This window comes from Ictidomys tridecemlineatus, chromosome 6 (assembly GCF_052094955.1).
Source record: "Ictidomys tridecemlineatus isolate mIctTri1 chromosome 6, mIctTri1.hap1, whole genome shotgun sequence".
In the NCBI taxonomy this organism is placed as follows: domain Eukaryota; kingdom Metazoa; phylum Chordata; class Mammalia; order Rodentia; family Sciuridae; genus Ictidomys; species Ictidomys tridecemlineatus.
Window position 1 is genome coordinate 162,924,180 of NC_135482.1, and position 23,719 is coordinate 162,947,898.

General features: G+C 35.6%; 1 protein-coding gene and 1 long non-coding RNA gene across 6 annotated transcripts in view; one reads left to right on the top strand and one right to left on the bottom strand.

The window, feature by feature from the left end:
* The window catches only part of Setdb2 (SET domain bifurcated histone lysine methyltransferase 2), a 43,780-nt gene that overhangs the window by 11,250 nt on the left and 8,811 nt on the right, over positions 1-23,719 (top strand). For 2 of the 5 annotated variants that reach the window (XM_013360738.4, XM_021729760.3), the window contains 9 exons: positions 5,200-5,325; positions 6,301-6,366; positions 12,018-12,114; positions 14,290-14,853; positions 18,782-18,898; positions 19,841-20,010; positions 20,904-21,129; positions 21,915-22,011; positions 23,361-23,454. In XM_013360738.4, the coding sequence (XP_013216192.3) occupies positions 5,200-5,325; positions 6,301-6,366; positions 12,018-12,114; positions 14,290-14,853; positions 18,782-18,898; positions 19,841-20,010; positions 20,904-21,129; positions 21,915-22,011; positions 23,361-23,454 (1,557 nt within the window). The remainder of the gene's footprint in view (positions 1-5,199; positions 5,326-6,300; positions 6,367-12,017; positions 12,115-14,289; positions 14,854-18,781; positions 18,899-19,840; positions 20,011-20,903; positions 21,130-21,914; positions 22,012-23,360; positions 23,455-23,719) is intronic. The other 3 variants (XM_021729761.3, XM_078016023.1, XM_078016024.1) reach the window with 3 other exon arrangements.
* LOC144365154 (uncharacterized) lies at positions 11,048-20,905 on the bottom strand. Its single transcript, XR_013423384.1, has 2 exons — positions 20,731-20,905; positions 11,048-11,190 (listed from the first exon to the last, which is right to left on the bottom strand). It is a non-coding gene; the product is annotated as an uncharacterized LOC144365154 (long non-coding RNA).

Below are 23,719 nucleotides of genomic sequence, written 5' to 3' on the forward strand. Positions count from 1 at the left end.
AAAAGGTACATATTTGTAAAGTATGCTGGGATGTTTCAATACATGTATACATTGTTTAATGTTGAAATTTGGGTATGTATCTTTTCAAACATTTGTCATATGTGGTGAAAACATTCATAGCTTTTTCTAGCACTTTTGAAATGTACAGTGTGTTATCATTGTCTATAGTCACCCTACTCTGTGCAGTAGACCACCAAAATTTATTTCTCCACTCTAATTGCAACTTAGTACATTGATCAAATATTTCTCTTCCTTTTTTTCCTCCCTAGTCTCCCCCAGACTCTAGTAAACACTATTCTACTCTCAATTTTTGAGATTTGTAATATTTTTAATTTGAAATTTTGAAATCCTAGCTACTTGGGAGGTTGAGGTAGGAGGATTGCAAACTCAAGGTCAGCCTCAGCAACTTAGAAAGATCCTATTTCAAAATTTAAAAAATAAAATAAAAAGGGCTGGGAATGTAGTTCAGTAGTAGAGTGCTTGCCCAGCATGTGCAAGACTCTGGGTTTAATCTCCAGTACTACAAAAAACAAAAACTTAAAAAAGAACAACAAAGGAAGGACATAGAAAGTGTGTTTATGTGGAGGGGAAGACATGTTTCTTAGGTGCCATATTGAGTGAGATTGTATAGAACTTCTCTTTCTCGGCCTGACTTATTTCACGTAACATAATATCCTCCATTTCCACCCATATATTGTCCTAAATGACAGGATTTTATCCTTTATGGCTAAATAGTATTCTATTGTGTATATATACTATTTTTTTTAAATACTTTAAAAATCTTTCCCATCTAGATGTCCACTTCTAACAAGATAAATTCCTAGATTGGATGACTGACTTGTATTTATGAAAGGAAGCATAATAACAATAATCAATTTTAAGTGCTTTGAACAGTAGTTTCGCCTAAAAACAGTGTTTTGTTGTTGGTGGTGGTAGTGGTGGTGCTGCTGCTTATATCAGTGAAAACCTTAATGATTTAGGAACTCTAGGAAAGATCTACTTCACAAAATATTTTTCTCCCTAGGCTAAATGACCTCTAAAAGTTCATAATGGAAAGCTTAACTCCTTTTGCCGAAGACTATACTTTTTGTTTAAAAGTGTACAATAATCTCTTGCCAGTTGCCATGTTCTGATCTGCACATCAACTCTTTGAAATACTAGCTATTTTTTGTATCCATTTTACAGATGTGGTCACATAGCTAATAAATGGCAATGCTGGATTTAATCCCAATGACATCTGGAAAAACAATATTTTGTTAATCACTATTCCTGTTCTTTCCTTGATTCCTTAGATACTACTCCCCTGAGTTTCCCTTCTATCTTCTCAAACATCATGGTTCCTTTTCCTATTCATTTCCTACATGTTGATATTCTACAGGAGACACTTCTTAACATGTTCTCCATGAAGAATTAAACCTGCCCTATGACTTCAGCAAGAATGTTCACACTGTGGGCTACAAAATTGTATTTCTGAATCAGATCTTACTTTTCAGCCTGCACACCTTGAATGCATAAGGAGCCTATCCCTCCTTGAATATCTTACTTATCCCTCTAGATTCATTTTCTTGTCTTTTTTTTTTTTAGTGTGATTGGACACAATACTATTTATTTATTCATTCATTCATTCATTCATGTGCTGAGGATGGACCCCAGGGCCTCCCATGTGCTAGGCGAGTGCTCTACCATTGAGCCACAACCCCAGCACCCCCTCTACCTTCATTTTCTACCCCAATGATTAGCATTATCTTCCATATGGTTGCCTGAGACAGAAAGATGGAAACTATTCTTCTCCCACTGCCATCTGTGCAATTTTTTTTTAAAGAAACATATCTAAATACATCATAAGATCTTACAACTCTTGCATAGCCTTCCACATGAAAGTAAAGTTGCTTAGCATGGCACCTAAGACCCTTTGTGCCATGACTCTACCTGCCCTTTAAGTACCACCTGTTATCCCTTTTTTCTTCTCACAGTGAATTTGTTTCAAATCTTGACACCTTGTCTGAATTGTGCTATGAGGAATTAAAAATAGCCTTCTTGTACTGTACGTTATCAGGACAGAATGTTAACAGGGAAACAAAACTCCTCCCGAGGCCACTTAGTGATGGCTACCCTAATTTCCCAAAGTTACCTTTGGGAAAAGTAACTTTCCCAGTGGAGCTTGGTACTCTGAGATCTCTACTGCATTCCTTATGAAGATTCTGCCTTCTTTGCTAAATTTGAAGGTTTGTTGTTTTGTTTAAGGAAAATATATATTTTTTGGTAACTAGTTTGGGATCTGTTTTCATTAATCCTCCCAGTAGCTATTCAAATGACCCTTCTAAGCAGTTATCATTATGTCCCTTCTTTACTTATAGCCTATTCATTTTAAATAATGTGTGTGTGTATGTGTTTGTGTGTGTGTGTGTGTGTGTGTGTGTTTTGCATGGGATTGAACCCAGGGCCTTGTGCATGCTTGGCAAGCACTTTATTAACTGAACTATATCCCAGCCCCTTAAATAATTTTATTTATTAATTCTAACAGTTTATAAATTATGCTTAACATCTTAGGTATTTTTGTTACCTTGAAACAGTGTAAATGAATTTAATTTTTGCTGATTTTAGTTGCCTTCCTTATATTTGTTTTCAATGTTGAAAGGATTATTTCTCAAGGAAAAGATGCTTACAATTTTTGAGTAAGGTATTAGGTTGCCAAGCATCAGAAATACTGGCTCCTTTATGTAATCTTACCTGTAAATAAACATAGTTTTGCTTTGTTTAATTGAAGTTAACATAAAAGACCTTTTCAAAAGAAATTGGACAGGACTGGGGATGTGCTCTGAGGTAGAGTACTTGCTTCACATGCATGAAGTCCTCAGTTCAATCCTCAGCACCACACACACACCAAAAAAAAAAAAAAAAAAGAAAGAAAGAAAAGAAATTGGACATTTAGTTATTTTAAAAGTTATTGAGATGTTTTGTTCTGAAACCATGTACCTCTATACTACTATAGATTGAATCCTTCACACCTCAAAAGTGCCTTCTTTATGTGTGCTATACTACTACTCTGAAGCAAAGTAATTTCTTACATTTCCAGTCAAGAGATAGTGTCATTGTGGAGGTACTGGGGATTGAGCCCTGATGACTTCATGAATGCTAAGCAAGCAATAAGCTAAAACTTAGCCTGCAATATATGTATATGTATATCTCCTCTCTCTCTCTGCCCTCTCCTCTCTCTCTTTTGTCTCCTCTGTCTCCTCTCTCATTGAGCCCAGAGGACTTCATGCATGCTAAGCAAGCACTAAGCTATAAGTTAGCCTGTAATATATGTATATCTCCTCTCTCTTCTCTCTCTCTTCTCTCTCCTCTCTCTCTCTCCTCTCTCCTCTGTCTCTCCTCACTCTCTCATCACTCTCTCCCCACTCTCTCTCCTCTCTCCCTTCTCTCTCTCCTCTCTCTCTACTCTCCTCTCTCATTGAGCCCAGAGGACTTCATGAATGCTAAGCAAGCACTAACCTACATATTAGCCTGCAATATATGTATATCTCCTCTCTCTCCTCTCTCATTGAGCCTAGAGGACTTCATGCATGCTAAGTAATCAATAAGCTACAAGATAGCCTGCAATGTATGTATATCTCCTCTCTCTCCTCCCTCTCCTCTCTCTCTCCCCCCTCTCTCCTCTCTGTCTCCTCTTTCTCTCTTCTCTCTCTCTCTCCTACCTCTCTCTCCTCTTATTGAGCCAAGAGGACTTCATGCATACTAAGCAAGCACAAAACTACAAGTTAGCCTGCAATATATGTATATGTATATCTCCTCTTTCTCTTCTCTCCTCTCTCTCTCCCCTCTCTCCCCTCTCTCCCCTCTCTCCCCTCTCTCCCCTCTCTCTCCTCTCTCTCTCCCCTCTCTCTCCTCTCTCTCTCCCCTCTCTCTCCTCTCTCTCTCTCCCCTCTCTCTCCTCTCTCATTGAGCCCAGAGGACTTCATGCATGCTAAGCAAGCACTAAATTACAAGTTAGGCTGCAATATATGTATATCTCTTCTTTCTTTCCTCTCTTTCCTCTCTCTCCTCCCTCTTCTGTCTCTCCCCACTCTTTCCTCTCCCCCCTCTATCTCCCTTCTCTCCCTCCTGTCTCCCTGTCTTTCCCCTCTACTCCTCTCTCTCCTCTCCCCTCTCTCCCCCCCTTTCTCCTCTCTCCTGCCTCTCTCCCCCCTCCTCCCCTTCTCTCCCCCACTCTCTCCTCTCTCTCTCTCTCTTCTCTCTCTCCTCTGTCTCCTGTCTCCTCTCTCTCCTCTCATTGAGCCCAGAGGATTTCATGCATGCTAGGCAAGCACTAAGCTACAAGTTAGCCTGCAATATATGTATATGTGTATCTCCTCTCCTTCCTCTCCCTCCTCTCCCCTTCTCTCTCCCCTCTCTCCCCTCTCTTCCCTCTCTCCCCTCCTTGTCCCATCTCTCTCCTCTCTCCTCTGTCTCCTCTCTCTCTTCTCTCTTTCTCCCCTCTCTCTCCTCTCTCCTCTTTTCCCCCCCTCTCTCTCCTCTCTTTCCCCTCTCTCCCCTCTCTTTTCCCTTTCTCCCCTCTCTCCCCTCTCTCTCCTGTGTATTGAACTGGGGGGCTCTAGGCCACTCAGCCTCATTCCCAGTCCTGTTTTGTTATTTAGAGACAGCTGAGGATAGAACCTGGGTCTTGCCCCTGCTAGGCAAGAGCTCTGCTGCTGAGCCACAATCTCAGCCCCATAATATTGTCTCTTAAGCACACTATTTGATAGTCTTTTACAATTAGAGTTAGACAGTAGTTCTTAAAATTGGAGAAGGGAGAGTTTTCATAAACTTTTTGAAAAACTCACCAAATATAACTCTTTCCCTTTAACCCAGAAAGAATGTCATTCACAGTTATTGTATTTGAAATTTATTTCAGTGTTTTCCTTTTTAAAAAATTTGTTTTGATTAGTTATACATGATAGTAGAATGTATTTATGCACTTTGATATTGCAATATATTTTTAAAGTTAGCAGAAACAGGTGAGACGCTTGAATCATATTCTTTGTTTCTAGTTTTTTATTAGGAAAGATGACCAAAATTTTTTCCTCAAAGAAAGTGACAGACCAATTGAATTTGATTCTATTTAGAAACCACGTGGGTTTTTCTATAACCTATGCCCTGCGGAAATGAGTCTGTTTCTATTAAACTCTGGGATTGTTAACCTACCTATTTTTATTTTAGGTGATGCAAAAACTTTCTGGATGGAACTGGAAGATGATGGAAAAGTGGACTTTGTATTTGAAAAAGTGCAAAATGTGCTACAGTCACTTAAGCAGAAGATCAAAAATAGGTCTGCCACAAATAAAGGTATATCAATATGCCTAATGTTGCCACTGGCAATACTGTGTAATTCTACTTCCAGCATCCTTTGTTTTAAAAGTAAAATAATTTTTATTTGTTTTCTGACAACCTAATATTTGTCTGTTTGCTCTTTTTTGTGCCCCAGGCTAGGAAAACTGTGGACATTTTGTAATAATGGATGACTCTGATTACTTATGAGAAATAACTACTGAATTTATTTGAATTTATTTATTCTCATATCAAGCTAACTCTTTCTTTTTTTTTTTTTTTTTTTAGAGACAGTGTCTCATTAGTTGTAGTCTAGCCTTGAACTTCCATCTTCCTGCCTTAGTATTTTTAATAACTGGCATTACAGGTGTGTGCCAGTGCACCCAGCAGGACACACAGTTTTAAAGCAAAAATTTCCCCAACTATTTTTAATACTTTCTGGTGACATTTCTGTTCTTAAGACATTAATTTACTATTAATGTACATTTACTATTATGTATTAGTAAAAACAACATAGTACTGTTTTAATATTCCTTTTCAAGCCTTCATAAGTCAGATAAATGTACATTTGAATCCATTTCCACCACCTCTAGCTGTATGACCTAGAATAAATAGCTTAGTCCATGAGCCTCAGTTTCTTTGTCTCTAATGCATGTAATTATAAGAACCACTTAGACTGGGTATGCTGGACATACCTTTAACCCCAGCAATTTGGGAGGCTTACTCAGGAAGACCACAAGTTCAAGACCAGCCTCTAATCAACTAAGTGAGATGATCTCAAAATAAAAAGTGCTGAGATGTGGCTCAGTGGTTAAGCACCCTTGAGTTCAATCCCCAGTCCCCTGCCCCCCGGAAAAAAAAAAAAAAACCACTAAGGAGAGTTGTGAGGTTAAATGAGATAAAGTATGTAAATTTTCAACATAATTGCTGGTATTGTGAATAAAGGTGAGGATGATGCTGATTATTTTCATTCCTTTTTCCCCTCCTTGACAGAATATATACAAGCAATGATTTTAGTGAATGAAGCCACTATAAGTAACAATTCAGCATTAATCGAGGGTATGTACTTTTCTTATCCTAATCCTAGAATATTCTCTGGTATTTTCTTGCCATGAAACAGGCTACCTTTATGTCAGGTTAATTAAAGTAAAAGATTCACATTGCTAAAATCAGTTTCCTCTTTTAAATGAAAAATATTACCCATATGTAGATAGGGAAGCCAAATAAAATTCTGAGACTCTAGGTCAGTATAAACCTGCTTTCTGTGAAGAATACTACTGGAAAGGTATATTCTGGTATTGGTGAGTAAGTGGATAAATTTTCAATTTCTAAATTGGTATGAGACAATCAGTCTTCAAAGCTCTAAACAAATTCAGTTTAGAAGAATCAAAGATAACATATTAAAGGAAAACTGTTTCTGTATTCCCAACACTCTGATTCCAAATGTGTGTGTTTTCCATACCATATAATTGCCCCATGTTCTGTGGACACTAATAATATGTCCTACAATTTAATTGATTTCTGATACTAACTGTCAAGAGTTAGTGTAGATTGCACAGGATAAAGGCTGAGCCCCACAAGATTTGCCCCCTACTTTAAATGCCATTCACAAATGCTTCTGACTGATTTAACTACTGACTTGGCTATAGATCAGGGATCCTCACAACAGTTTTCTCCTTGGGTTCAATAATTTTGCTGTAATGACTCATGGAATTCAGGAAAATGTTTTACTTACACCAGTTTATTGTAAAGGATACAAATGAACACCCAGATGAAGAGTTCCATAGGGCAAGGTCCAGTCTAGAAGGACACCAAGTGTACCAGTGGTGTTATGAGGTGTACCACCCCGCTAGCATGCGGATGCTTTCATCAATCTGAAAATTCTCCAGACCCCATTATTTAGGGGTTTTATGAAGGTCTGATTACATATTCACAAATGATTGGATTATTGGTCTTTGGTGGTTGACTCAATCTCTTGCCCCTCTACATTCCCTGGAAAAGGAAAGCAAAAGTACTGAGGGCTGAAAGTTCCAACTCTGTAATTGTGCTTTGGTCTTTCTGAAGACCAGCCATCATCCTAAAGCTCTCCAGGGACTGCAGTCACCAGTCATCTTATCAGCATTCAAAAGACACTCATCACTGGAGATTTCCAGGGTTTTAGAAGCTCCTGTGTCAGGAATCAGGAACTAAGAGCAACTATTAAAACAGAAGTGCTCTATCATCGTATGCTTAAGGTAATACAAGGGTTTAGGAACTCTTGTTAGGAACTGGGGCAGATCAAGTATATACTTTTTGTTGTATAACAACATGTACTAAGACTAGAAAAAAGTTACTTTTATCAGAATTACTATTCCATAAATCTTAGTGTATCACTGTCCCATTTTATAAATCTTTATCACAAATTTGCTAAAATGTTGAGAAAGTACAACATTTACTGGATTTTAATACTGCTGGGTATTATTAGAAAAATTTATTTTTGTTTCACTGTTAAGGAGCTTAAGACCTTTAAGTCTCTGAAAATGTAGTCCAACATCACTGGTCTGTTTTAAAGACCCTTTTTGTTTTTCTTAAGTATTCACAATTTCAGATAGCTAAAAATATCATTTTGGGAGAATAGGTTCTTAAAGAAAATATCCTCCTTTCACAGTATCCTTCAATAATATTTGGATTCATAGGGGAGGAAAATTTTTTTATCTCAGTGCCTGCATGGGAGCTGTGTATTAAACTGGCAAATATCAGATTAACAGGAAAAAAGGCATACAGGTATAAACTCTTTTTTTTACATACATAGGATCATCACAGAAAGAAGTGGCTACCCACCCAGGTACTGTGGTGCATGCCTGTAATCCCAGCGGCTCAGGAGGCTGAGACAGGAGGATGGAGAGATCAAAGCCAGCCTCAGCAAAAGCAAGGCGCAAAGCAACTCAGTGACACCCTGTCTCTAAATAAAATACAGGGACTGGGATTGTAGCTCAGTGGTTGAACGCTTGCCTTGCATGCGTGAGGCACTGGATTCTCAGCACCACATAATAAAATAAAGATACTGGGGCTGTGGTTGTGGCCTAGTGGTAGAGTGCTTGCCAAGCATGGGTGAGGCACTGGGTTCGATCCTCAGCACCATATATAAATAAATAAAAATAAAGGCAATGTGTCCATTTACAACTAAAAAAAAATATTTAAAAAAATAAAATAAATAAAATAAAGATACTGTATCCATCTACAACTAAAAAAAATAGTTAAAAAAATACAAAAATAGGGCTGGCCATGTGGCTTCATGGTTGAGTGCCCCTGAGTTCAATCCCTGGTACCTTAAGAAAAAAAAAAGAAAGAAAGAAAGAAGTGACTACCCAAAACAGCAGTGAGATTTGAGAGCTTATTATGCCATCATAATAGGGGAAAGGTAAGAGTGAGGGAAATGACTTATTAGAAGTGGGTGGGAGGAACCAGGCATGGTGGCACACTTCTGTAATCCCAGTGGCTCTAGAGGGTGAGACAGGAGGGGACTGCGAGTTCAAAGCAAGCCTCAGCAATGGTGAGGTGCTAAGCAACTCGGTGAGACCCTGCTGTAAATAAAACACAAAATGGGGCTGGAAATGTGGCTCAGTGGTTGAGTGCTCCTGAGTTCAACCCTAGTACCCACTCCCAAAAAAAAGTGGGTGGGAGGGAGAAGAGACACTTAGGAAAGTACAAATGACTCATGAAAGTCATTTGAAAGGTAAATGGGTCCTGAGGAGAGTAGATGGGAGATACGATCATTTGTAACAATGTCTGTCTGGATATAGTGCCACCTTTTCTCTGCTGTCTTGTGATGTATTCTTGGTTGGTACAACTCCTGTGAATTATGATAACTTAATGGATCTGTTCGTTTTTGTTTTGGAGAACGTGTGTGTAGACAGAGAAAGCCTCTTACTGCATTCATTGATTCTCAAATGTTTTTAGCTCAAAGTATTTTCTGTGCCACTGTGGTACATCCAGACCCTTTCAGAATCAACGTACCTTAAGGAATTATATTAATTTTCTAAGGGAGAAGCTTTTAAATGCAGGAGATGATAACAAGAAACTAATTGTAAACCATTTTTTCCCTTTGAAACAACTTATTTTCTGGTAAAAATAAATTGAATTTTTGTTTGGGGTCTTTTAAATCAATAATTTCATCAGTAGTAATACCAAATATTATAGTTGCATTTTTTATATAGATAGTTCTTCTGAAATGTAACCTGTTTATTAAAAGTATGTCTCTTTGCCAGTGGCGGAGAAATGTTTAGGGAAGAATTATGTAATTTACATTGTTAGCTTATAAAAGTATTAAAAACTTGGTGATAATAGATGTTTCATGCTAGCATTTATTTTTTTGAAAAATACTGAGACTGAGAGAAAAGAACTTGGTGTCAAAGTCATAATAAGCCATCTGGGATTGAACCTGGACTCCCTAGACTCCTTAATAAACCACCAATCACCTTTATTTTTTTGCTTCTATATAACTATATATTTTTGCAGTGTCCCCATAAAAAGATTAGATTCTGTTTTCCTTGAATTATTTCCCATTACTTCCTCATTTAATGATTAATTTTAAATCTCCATGTTTTCATTAACTTCTACTTCAGCTATGCATATATGTTTGTTTCATTTGTATTTGCTAATATGATTTATGTAGCTTTTATAAAGAAATTATTTGAGGAAAAAAATCAGAAATCCTTAACTTGTAAAATTATTTAATTTCTAGTCAGTTATTATGGATTTCTTTGGCTGTCATATTTTTTCAGCTTTTTTCTTTACCTTGACCATTAAAATGGGATATTTGTTTTCCAGTAAGCCAAGGAGAAGCCTTGGAATTTAACTTTAGATATTATTTTAAATTTTTATTGCTGTTGTTTTTAGTAAGACTAAAGAACTACTTAATCAAACTTCAGTTAGGCATGAGAACCTTCTCCTTGGCCCATATTGTTCTTCTTAAAAATATAATTTTAACAAAAGCTTGCCCCCCATCCTTGATATTTAATCGCCCTCATTATCTAATTAGGTTCCTCATCTCCCACCATCTCTGTGATATGTGACCACTGGCCTGTTTTCATCAAGAATCCTGTTGGGTTGGTTTATTCAGAATCCTCTTTAGATGCTTTGTGTTTCCTCTTGGTAATTTTCCATCCATTGATTTCATCCTGATCCTTGATTATTAATTCCCATTTGCCCATGCTATATTCCGAACTGAGCCCACTTTCCCTCCCTCACTGGAAAAATCACACTGCAATGGTCCTTATGCGGATCTCAGTGGGTCATAAATAGAACATTTTATGGTGCTTCAGCATGTATCATTGAACCCAGGGATACTCTATCACTAAGCTACCCCTCCAGCCTTTTTAAAATTTTGAGATAGCTCTTCCCAAATTTCTGAGGCTGGCCTCAAACTTGTAATTCTCCTGCCTCAGCCTTCCAAGTTGCAGGAATTTCAGGAAGGTGCTACTTTATCCAGCTGATTAATTTTTTCTTTAACAGCAAGTTAACAGTCTAGGACAAGATACTTTTTTCCTTACAGTCCATTTGTGCATAGGAAAAAACACATTAAGAAAAATGTTTACCTTTTTTTTTTTTTTTCTTGGGTGGTACTAGGGATTGAACCCAGGGCCTTGTGCATGCAAGGCAAGCACTCTACAGACTTGAGCTATATCCCAAGCTCAAGAAAAGTTTTTAAGCCAAAGAATAGCCCACATACTTTACAGAATATGAACAGGGAATCTATAGCTTTTTGTCAACAAATGTACAGCTTTATTTGTATATTATAGACACGTTAGAGGGTAAGCTTATGAAGTATAGAAATTAGGGAGAAATAGAGTACTTATGTAGCATGTGCAAGTCCAGGGTTTAATCTGCAGCACTGCCCTCCCCCTGCAAAAAAATGAGATAGAATTAATTGTAAAAATATGTATGAAGAAATATTAAAAGAAACAACCGAATACTTCAACCTCTGCTTCCACAAAACAGTTGTAGAACAATGAAAAGACAAAGGATGTGTAAATTTCCCATTTTGTGATCTCCTATAAGCCTTGAAGAGCTATGCTACTTTCTGTAAAATATAGGTAGAGGCAGGGATACTTGATGTTCACATTAAAGTTGATTAAAAGTCAGATCAAATTAAGCCAAACTAGTTTCTTTAAGATTTATTTTTTCAACCCTCTATTTTTATGTGCTAAGGATCAAACCCAGTGCCTCACACATGCTAGGCAAGTGCCACTGAGCTAATAGCTCCAGTCCATAAACTAATTTCTTCAGAAGAAATATCTTCTAAGTTTTAAAATTTATCCTATGTTATTTTCTTAACACTTCTAAAAATTATACCTAATCTTTTGGCTCAATTTTTTTTGGGTGGGCTTGGGGTACCAGGAATTGATCTCAGTGGCACTCAATCACTGAGCTACATCCCCAGCCCTATTTTGTATTTTATTTAGAGCAGCCTCTCATTGAGTTGCTTAGCACCTTGCTAGTTGCTGATGCTGACTTTGTACTCAAGATCCTCTTGCCTGAGTCTACTGAGCCACCAGGATTACAGGCATGTGCCACTACATCCTGCCTTAGAATCTTGAAATCATAATGTTTGCAAATTTTAGGGTTCTATATGGGCAAAATTTCTATTTGATGAGAGATTATTTGGAATTTTAGTGAATGATTTTTAAGTTGGTATAATTGTTGCTTGCATTTGTACTTTTTTCATGTAGATCATAAGCCTGTGACTTGGAATGAACTAGAAAACAAATCAGATGCGTTTTCCTCTACATCATATGAAAACTTCTTCTCACCAGACTGTACATTTCTGTATGTATATAAATTATTTCTTAATTCTTTTCCACAGAATGGATAAAATATATAATAATAAGGTTTTTTCTATAAAACTTTAAATGTTGCAGATTTTAATATTTTATGTAGGTTTTGAAGTTTCATGAGTCTCTTAACAGGTTATTTATTTAATATCCGTGGTATTCCAGTCTTACAAAATTTTGCTTAAAATGTATCTGTATTTTATTAATACACTGAAATCAAGTTGGCATTGGTTTTAGATCTTTTAGTTTTTGTTTTGGTTTTTTTTACATAGCGAAATTATTTAGAGTATCAAAAGGGGTCATTGTTTGTTTGTTTTGGTAGTAGGGAGGGTAGCACTTAACCACTAAGCTACATCTGCAGCCCTTTTTTATTTAGAGACAGGGTCTTGCTGAGCTGCTTAGGGTCTCTCTAAGTTACCAAGGCTGGCTTTGAACTCAAGATCCTTCTACCTCAACCTCTGAGAATATAGGTGTGTGCCACTGTGTTTGGTTGAGTTCAGTTTTTGAAATGCAATTTAACAGTTCTAAAAAGAAAGTAGTGTCAAAAAGTTTTGGGGAATAGGCTAAATTTTTGTGACCTTTCTTTTTACTCTTATCTCTAATTTCAGTAAACATTTCTAGCATAAGTGATAATTGTACAAGAGTAAATCTGACACTGTGATACTCATTGTTTATCTTTAGTAGGTATTTTCGGCACCAAAACCTTCAAGCACTACCAAAGGGTAATCTGTGAAAGTATTTTCCTCTAGAGTAAAGAACATAATTTGAAAAAACAAGACCACATCTTTAAAGTTCTTAAGTCAATGCCTTAATTTTATTAAATATTAAATTAAGCTCCCCCCATTGTTAATTTGGAATTTATTTTTTTAAATACAAAATTTGAGTTGATCACTCTAAATCACTAAAATATTAATTTTTTGGTTTGGGTTTTGTTTTGTTTTGTTTGTTTGTTCTTTTTTGGGACCAGGGATTGAAGCCAGCAGCGTTTTACCTCTGAGCCACATCCCCAGCCCTTTTTTATATTTTGTTTAGAGATAGAATTTCACTGAGTTGCTTAGGGCCTTACTAAGTTGCTGAAGCTGGCTTTGAACTTGAGATCCTCCTGCCTCAGCCTCCCACCATTGGGATTATAGGCTTACACCACTATGCCCAGCCAAGATTCTTTTTCATGCGAACTTTTACCCAACAAACTATCTCACATTTTATGCTTAGACAGTAGTATTTTAATTAAGGCAGTAATATATAAATGCAGGATTTGGTTTATTCATGATAAACATCACTTCTTAAGTTCATTTTAATAACTCATCACAATGTTTTTAAATTTTAGATCTCCTGTCTATAATGTTTTATGTATGTTCTTTCTAGCTTATCATCTTGTACAAATGAATTAAAACTTTCTAATCTTTATTGTGATCACTGAAAATATTTAATAGTATATAACCAAAGACAAACCTTTTTGCTTCCTCTCTACTCCACACACCTCTTCTTATTGTTCAAAAAAAACCTGTTCAGTTGTGAATTTACTTTCCTCTACTCTTGTCCTACCTACATTTCTCTCATAAGGTTGTCATGAGAAATCAAAATTCACTGCTGTAGTATTCAGTAGCATTTCCAAAACATTAAAACTTATTAAAAATCTTATCCAAAAGGAAAACTTGGTTAATTTGGACTTTTCTCACCTGACTCAACACCTAGTGTTGGCTTTTTAAATTCTAAGATTTTTCCCTGTGCTGCTGGGAATTAAATCCAGGGCCTTACATATGCCAGCCAAATGCTGTACCACTGATTCAGTGCTGTACAATATTCCAGAATTAGGTACAATCTTTAAATGGCTGCAGAACATGTGAAAATGTTTATTTCACAGTCTGGCTTATTTTACTACCATCCAAGACATAATAGTAACTACTTATTATATTAGTGTGCAGTGTTTTTTTATTATTATTTAAAGGAAAAAAATTTAGTTGTAGATAGACACAGCATCTTTATTTTTATTTATTTATGAATATATGTATTATGTATGTATATGGTGCTAAGCATCAAACCCAGGGCCTCACACGATTGAGGCAAACGCTTACCACTGAGCTATAGCTCCAGTCCAGTGTGCAGTGTTTTTTTAAACGTGGAATTGAACTGTAAATTTGAGATACCAATAAATAATTTATTTTAACAGATCTACAGAAAATAAGGAAATTCTCCCTCTGGAAAATAAAGTTATAGACTTTAGGGGGGAAAAGTCATCTTTGAATTTATCTTATCAAAGTCATGGTTGTTCTGGTGCCTGTCTGATGAAAACACCACCACCTTTCAAGGGAGAAAACCCTCTACAGCTACCAGTCAAGTGTCACTTCCAAAGACGACATGCAAAGACAAATTCTCATTCTTCAGCACTCCACGTGAGTTATAAAACTCCTTGTGGAAGAAGTCTACGAAATGTGGAAGAAGTCTTTCGTTACCTACTTGAAACAGAGTGTAACTTTTTATTTACAGACAACTTTTCTTTCAATACCTATGTTCAGTTGACTCGGAATTACCCAAAGCAAGAAGAAAATGTTTCTGATGTGGATATTAGCAATGGAGTGGAATCAGTACCTATTTCTTTCTGTAATGAAATTGATAATAGAAAGCTTCCACAATTTAAGTACAGAAAGACTATATGGCCACGAACATATTATCTAAACAACTTTTCCGACATGTTCACTGATTCATGTGACTGTTCTGAAGGCTGCATAGACATGTGAGTAGAAAAATGTGACATTTCAAAATTTGTAGGGACACTTTTCATGAAGTTCTACTGTGTATCAGTTTGTCTATCTAAATCCTATTTACCAAGAGTCTAAAATAGAAAGTGGTACTTCCTCAGTAGCTATAAGAAAGAAAAAACTGCCAAGTATAGTAATTTGAAAATTATTTCTTCTGAGAATGAGTATTTTCTTTAATCTAGTACCATAATCATAATGATAGCAGTTACATTGCTGTTTATCAGAACCAGACACTGTGACAAAGTCCTTTTCTTATGTCCTCATCACCAAAACCCATGAGGTTGGTAATATTATCTCCATGTTACAAACGAGGAAGTTGAATCTCAGAGAAGTCATTTCAGAGACATCATAGGGCAAACAAATTAAACAATTAGAATTGGAACCCATGTTTATTTGGGATTTTTTTGAGATAGAATGTCATTGTTGGCCCTGGCTAGTCTTAAACTGGGCTTAAGCAATCCTCCTACCTCAGTTTCCAAAGGAGCTGTAACTACAGGTCTTCTCATCACTCTGAGCTAGAACTCATGCTCTTTTTTTGGAAGGGCAGTGGGTACCAGGGATTGAACTCAGGGACACTCCACCACTAAGCCACATCCTCAGCTCTATTTTATATTTTATTTAGAAACAGGGTCTCACTGAGTTGCTTAGCACCTCACCATTGCTGAGTCTGGCTTTGAACTCGCAACTTCATGCCTCAGCCTCCTGAGCCCCTGGGATTATAGGTGGGTGCCACTGTACCCAAGAGAACTCATGTTTTTAACTACTATGTTGTGTTTTACTTTTATAAGTCATTTTAAAAAATCATTTTCTGGCTTTTTAGCAAGTTAATGGTGCTTGAAACTAGTATTCTTTGCTCACAGTATTGACAGTCCATAAAAATTGAAATCATGTTCTAATACATTGAATTTTCAAGAAATATTTTAAGGGTATGCAATGTACATACATTTGAGGGTACACAAATAAGGAGTGGAGTTGTTATATGTACATTTAACTTAATGCGAATTTAGCTACTTGTACTAGGCAAAACAAAGAGAAAAAGAAATAATTTAAATATATTTTCTCCCTCCTATTTCAGGATGGGTATGGTCAGAGACCCCCAGTGGATGCTTGAATCCTTTGATAGTACTGAACCCTGCATAAATTGTTTTTTTCCCCATATGCTCTGCAGGATTACCACATAGTAACAAAGTTAACCTGTCTTTCCAAGGTTTTTGCTCTAGTGCCTCTTTTCCATTCCTACTCACATGTTTTAGGGCCATAATTAAGTAAAATACGGATTACTTGAACATAAACAGTGTGATACCATGACAGTCTATAGGATTTCCAAGAGTGACTAATGGGCAGGTAGAGTACGCAGCATGACAAACGGATGATTAACATTCCAGGTGGGTTTCAGTGGGACAGTATGAGATTTCATCACACTGCTTAGAACAGCATGTAATTTAAAACATAAATTATTTATTTCTGGGATTTTCCAATTTATACTTTCAGACAGTGGTTGACCATAGGTAATGGAAACTGCAGAAACTGAAACCATGGAAAAGAAAAGGCCTACTATAATGTAGATAATAGTTTTCATCATCCTCTCAGTTGGAATATGAAATGAGAGATCCAAATGTGCTGTTAACCTCAGTTTATCTCAGTTCCTTTAAGCCTCTTGTAGAGAAGACCTTTCACTGTCCTGAGTTTATTCAGTTTATATTTATTTATTTGTTTGTTTGTTTGTTTATTTTAGGTCCAGTCATGGTGGCACACACCTGTAATCAATCCCAGTGACTTAAGAGGCTGAGGCAGGAGGATCACAAGTTTGAGGCTTGTCTCAAAAAAAATACAGCATATGGCTCAGTGGTTGAGTGCCCCTGAGTTCAATCCCCAGTACCCCTACCCCCGCCCCAAAAAGAAAAGAAAAGAAATGCAGGAGGCTGGAGGTATAGCTCATTGGTTGAGCACTTGCCTAGCAAATATTAGTCCCTGGTTCAATCCTCAGTACTGCAAAAAAAAAATAAAATAAAATGAGAAATTCCTTTATACATCCAAGAAGAAAAATTAAAAAGATGAAACTTTCAAAAAGATAATCTCTCAGAGTTCTCTATAATTGCAGAAGGATGAGAATCAGATTGAAAAGGCCAACTCTGCATGAAGAAGGGAAAAGAAGATAAATATATATCTAAATATATCATGATTCAACTTTTAAAATATCTGGGTAGAGTAGATCTCAAAAGCTATCAGATAGAAAAAGTTGATTTCCTACAAAAGAAAAACAAACATACTGACAACTTATTTTTATCAGAAATAATGGAAGACTGGGGGTTCAGTTTAAAGTGCTGAAGGAAAATGAACGCAAAATTAGTATTCTGTACCTAGCTGGTTATTTCAAGGGGTGATTTTTTTTTTCCCAGTTACACAGCAGTTGAAGACATGTATATCTACAGTTTATAGCACCAGTATTTTTAGGTAGGTCTGCAGCATTGTTGTCCAAACAACAGGGTTAGTGGAAAGTAAAATTATTTAACTATTTGTATCAGTTATAATTAGCATATTTCAAATTAAATACAATAGAAAATATCCAATTAAATCACATATAATAAGGGTAATGTTTCATGCCACTGTTTCAATTTATATACTTACATATAAATATGTATGTATGCCTATACAAGATCATGAAGCAAATGTATTTTTCACTGTGGTTCATAGTCAAAAATATTTGAAAGCCATTACCTTTAAGATGCTTACACATGTGCATAAAAATAGGGATGCTCGTTGCAACATTGTTTACTGAAAAACTGTAAGCTACTTAATAATAAACCAGGTGAGCAAAATAGAAAACTTAAAAGGAATTAATCACATTTTTATATATTACAGATGAATCTCAGAAACACTATGTTGAACAGAAAGCAAGTTATAATGTAATACCTGTAGTAAATTTTTTAAACATGGAAAGCAATACAATATGTTGTTGGTTTGTACATGTGTATATAAGATTATCTAGGATGCCACATCAAATCTCTTGAAGCTTTAGTTTTATCAGTAATGTATTTTTTTCATATATTGGTATCTGTGTTTTAAATTGCATAGGAAAAAAAAGGTGTAAACAAAACACTGACAACTAATTCTGAGTGATAAAAATATGAATGTTATTTGTGTTTTTCTGAACTTCATATATTTTATAAACAAAATCACATTGAAAAAAATCTGGATTTTTACATCCATAAACAGAATCCAACTTAATGAATTTACTATTTTCTCCTTCTATTGCAAATAGCAGTCACCATTTTGATAATGTAATTTTGTTATATATAAAAAACACAGAAGAGGGCTGGGGATGTGGCTCAAGCGGTAATGTGCTTGCCTGGCATGCGCGGGGCACTGGGTTCGATTCTCAGCACCACATAAAAATAAAGATGTTGTGTCTGCCGAAAACTGAAAAATAAATATTAAAAAAAATACAGAAGAGATTTATAGAGGAAAAGTTAATCTTAATAGGTATGTGGGGAGGAAATATGTGGATTCAATTTTATGGTTACAGGTGCCTAACATCAATTTGAAAATAGGATTCTAGTAGCCAGATGTTTGATATAAGTCTCCAATATGCTTTTATGTCACTGGAGTGAGAAGGAATTTAGGACATCTGCAAAACTGTGATTCTGTGAATTTGACATATCTAAGATTATCTATTGTAGAAAAACAGAGTAACAGAATATTCACAAATGGGTTTCTGCTGAATAAGAGATGATTTCATTTTGAAAAGTTAAAGAAGTCTCATGTAGTTCATTAATCAAATAACTATTCTAAATACAATGATATTCTTTATATTCTTTATTTCATCATTTACACTTTTATCACAATAGTCTCTTAACTTGATGTTTTTGATTCTTATTTTTTCATCCATTCCCTTCCTTTTAGAACAAAATGTGCATGTCTCCAGCTGACAGCAAGGAATGCCAAAAGTTGTCCTTTGTTAAGTAATAAAATTACCACTGGATATAAGTATAAAAGGCTACAGAGACAAATACCTACTGGGTAAGATACCTTGAGGATTTGTTGCAGGGTGTTTATATCTGTGAAGGTGGGTACTTTTTTATTGTGGTCAACAGTCTTACAGATACTGTTTTAATCTGTTTTTAATACCCAAAATCTAAATTATTATGGTTTAATAATTCAGAAAACGCCTATACAGTGTTTTTGAAAATGAAAGTCAGAGACCACATAGTTATCATGCAGAGTATACTCAAACACTAATCTGCATCAAGTCTGGCTCTTAACCCTCTTAGGATCAGCCTACTTTGGGTGGCCATTTCCCCATTAACAAATATACTGGGCAGAGCTCTCTGAGAATTAGGAATTTTCAAGGTTGATATTACCAATAATATCTTTAGAACAGAAAAGAAGAATTTAACTCCTAGACATTTTTAAAAAACTAAAATTAATTTGCCAGGCATCTGACTTATTTATATTCATGAAATAGCTCAATGTGTAACTACTATTGTATAATCCCCATTTTTTTTTAAGAATTCTTCCTTTTTTTTTAACCTTCATTTTATTTATTTTTATGTGGTGCTGAGGATTCAAACCTGTTGCCTCACACATGCTAGGCAAGCACTCTACCACTGAGCCACAACCCCAACCCTTATAATCCCCATTTTTAAAATGAAAAAACAAAATGAACCCACAGCTGATAAAAGCAAAAGGTATGATGGGTAGACTAGCACTAAGAATTTTCAGGGCTGGGATTGTAACTCAGAGATAGAATGCTTGCCTAGCATATGTAAGGCCCTGGGTTTGATCCTCAACACAATTTAAAAAATAAATAAAGGTATTGTTTCCATCTACTGTTAAAAATAATTAAAAAAAAAAAGAATTTTCATAATCTGCTTCCTTCAGTGCCAGGAAAGTAGCAGTATAAATTGCTTTGTGCTTCTTGGGGATCTTACTGATTTTCTCTTTTACATATTTTGTTGACAGCATTTATGAATGCAGCTTAATGTGCAAGTGTAATCGACAAATGTGTCAAAACCGAGTTGTCCAACACGGTCCTCAAGTAAGACTACAGGTGTTCAAAACTGAGAAGAAGGGATGGGGTGTACGCTGCTTAGATGACATCGACAGAGGGACGTTTGTTTGCATCTATTCAGGTAAAGCAAAGGCTTGTTTTCTAATTATTCTATAGTAGGATCTACATTTCTGAATATACCTTTTCCTATTCAGGAACCAGTACAACCTGCTCATTTGAAATTCCAGGTTCATTTCAGGAAGGGCAAAAAGAAACTTGTAGTTATTGGCATTCAGGGTAATCACACTTGGATCTCTGCCATGCACCACTTATGTACACACATACCACACAACCTGCCTAGACATTTGTCTCTCATATTTCCCAAAATAACTCTTGAATGGAAGCTGCCTATAATATGCCAAATGATATCAAGAAGCATCATTAGCTCTATCAGCATCATTAGAAATTACACCTAAGGATCTCTGATCTGTCTAACAAGGATGAGTGAGAATAGCCAGTTGTTAATCTGATTTGGTCAGTAAGTTCCTTGAAAGAAAATGCATAAATTTTAGACTAATATTTTAATATTATGCAGGACTTTAATATGAGAACAATAGGTACATACAGCATTATTTTAAATAGGTCATTTTCTAAAAGAGTATAGGTTTCAAATGCTAAAGCCTTTTTAACTAGACAGAAAAGTTGCAATTTTAAGATTAGATTTCACCTCCCTAGAATACTTAGATTCGTATTTTTGTTTTATAGTACTATAGCTAAACTCTTCTCTTTCATGTTATACCAAAATGGGCAAATGCTTCTTTTAGACACCCTGTATTTCTTATGAATGGAAGATAAGAAATACCTTATTGCTTTTTTTTTTTCTTTTTTCTTTTTTTGCTGTCTCACAACATTTTTCTAGGATGAGTTAATGTGTTTCCACAGGATCCTTTGGTCATGGAGCAGAAATAGACATGTCATTTTCTTGTTAGCAATTAGATTATCTTCCATCTTGTTCAAACTCTTTTTTTCTTTTAGGAAGATTGCTAAAGAGAGTCAATCCTCAGAAACCTAATGCTGTTGATGAAAATGGAAAAGAAAAGGATGTTATGAAAAATATATTTTCAAAAAAGAGAAAAATAGAAGTTGCGTGTTCAGATTGTGAGGTTGAAGTTATCACATTAGAATTGGAAAAGCGACCTAAAAGTGCTGAAACTGAGGAATATCCACCTAAGTTTAGTAGTAATTCAAACGAGCCCATTATGTAAGTAAGAACACCAATCACAGTTACTCTGCTAGGAATTAAAAGTGATTCTTTCTCCTTCCTCTTTCTTTCTTATTCTTTTGCCCCCCACTCCTATTTATAATTTTGCTTCACAGTTATAAATTTAATACTTTGAGAAATTCAGGCCACTTTAAATTTAAAAACCTAGCCAACACACTTTCCTCAGGGCCCATTTCTAGAGTTTTGCCTTGGATGATTTTCAGCAGGATGTCATGACATTTGCTTTTGTTGTTTGTTTGTTTTCTTTTGTTTCATATTGCCATTGATTTGCAAAACTTTTATAGATTCTCTTTTTTTAAACATACCTCAAAAATTATTGACTTGTCAGGCTCAGTGGTGCATGCCTGTAATCCCAGCAGCTCAGGAAGATTGTGAATTCAAAGCCAGCCTCAGTAAAAGTGAAGCACTAGGACTGGGGATATAGCTCAGTTGGTAGAATGCTTGCCTTGCTTGCACCACAAAGAAATAAACAAAAGTGAGGCACTAAGCAACTCAGTGAGACCCTGTCTCTAAATAAAATACAAAATAGGGCTGGGGATGTGGCTCAGTGGTTGAGTGTCCCTAAGTTCAATCCCCAGTCCTCCCCCCTAAAAAATTATTGACTTTTAAATAAATTTTCTCCTCCAGTGAAGGGTAGTTAGAGGTGTTCTTAATTTAATTATTAATAATGCATATTTATGTAATTTTGATATTATGTACATTTTAAGGTCCACTAAAGAGAATTTTTAGTGATATGCAAAATAACCTTTTTTTTTCCCTTTCAGAGAGATGAACTATAACAACATCTCAAGAACTCAGTATCATTCAGTTATTAGAAGTCCTAAATCCAAGACAGCCATTTTTCCACATAATGGGAAAAAGGTGGTAAAAACTGGAAAATGTAGATGGGGCCCTTCTGAGACCATTAACTGTTATCTTACATTTCTATCTTTACTTAGTTTAAAATGTTTATGTTAGTTAATATTATGTAGAATTTCTTGTATTATTTTGCAATGGTATGCTGTTGAAGTTTTAAGACATATTTTATTTACTTAGTATTGTTCATAGCAGTTGCATATTTCCAACTTAGCTATATGAGGAGAATTTTAAGTTAATAGTGATATAAAAAAGAAAAGTGATGGAATAATTTAGATTAAAGAGAAAGTTGTTTTGAGATACAAGAGAAAAAAGAGCTGCAATTTTATAAAAGAATCATCCAGAAAGCATTGTTTTACATGGTAGCCTGAGGATATACTTTTCAAATTGAGCTGAGAAGACTAGTCAGACTGAAACTTGGAAGAAGAAAAAGATCTAGGAAAAAGAACAGAGACAGACAAAATGATAGCTTACAATAGGGCTTGTTGGTGAAAAATAAAAACTTGGATCTATGTGTACAAATACTTGCCCTCTGCCTAGTAACAATACAGTAATAACCTTCTCAGTATCATATGGTTTATGGAAAGATTAAGCCAGTAGTTGTAATCTCCAGCTCTGATGCTAGTTTAACCTCCAGCTCTGCTGCTTACTAGCTAGCAGACATCTCCATGGGTGCTTTCCTTTTATCTGTAAAATGAAGATAATAGAATCTATCTCAAGAATTCTGAAGATTAAATGAGAAAAATAACAGAAAACTTTCCTAGCACAATGCTTGGCACTCAACTAAGTGTTCAATAAATATTGACATTTCAAGTACTATGAACTTGAAGAGAAAAAAATAATGGTCAGCACTTATTGAGCAATTAGTTGTGTGCTGAGCTAAACATACACCCTTCTGTTGAAAGCATCACATTTAAGGGGACTCCATTGGCTACAATGCATAAAAACAAAATTCTTTAACCTTTTCTTTGAGGTGGAAACTAGCCAGTATATTTTTAATCCTTGCACAATTTACAGTTGAAGCCAAATTATAATCTTACACAGCACTTATCTCAGTTATGAAGGATGATTTGAATTGATAAGTACAGAAAGATGTATTGGATTTATTAAAATCCAGAGAATGTTCTGAAAGTCTTCATAGCTATACCTTTAAAAAGTGCCTAGAAATAGAACATTTTGAGAAGGGGTAACACACATTGGCTCCATTAGTCTAAAGATTCTTATAATCTTAATTGTGAAGCTTTTCAAAATTAACTAATACGTGTAGCCTATGAAAATTGACATTTGATGAGACCTAACTGCTGAATACTTTTTCCTAACCTAGGAAGTAAAGATATCTCTTATTTTCCTTTAAGGGATTTGTTTCTTTAGAGTCTGCCACCTCAGAAGATAATGATGGATTTAAACCAGCCCAAGCACATGTGAACTCTAAAACCAGGGGAGCACAAAGTAGGCTATGTTTCACTTTATCATTATCTCTCATCTGCCTATTTGTCTCTCTCTTGTTCAATAATCTGTGGCTCATTTTCTTAGATTTCATAGCAAACATGCTGCATTTGTGATCAAAGTTACTATTTGTTTAGATAAAATATTGGCCACCTGTGGTTTATACAGGCCTACTACCTATATATGTGTGTAGGCTGTGAAAGAATGATTTTTACATTAAAATAGTTGGAAAAAATCAAAAGGTAAATATTTTATGACACTTGAAAAT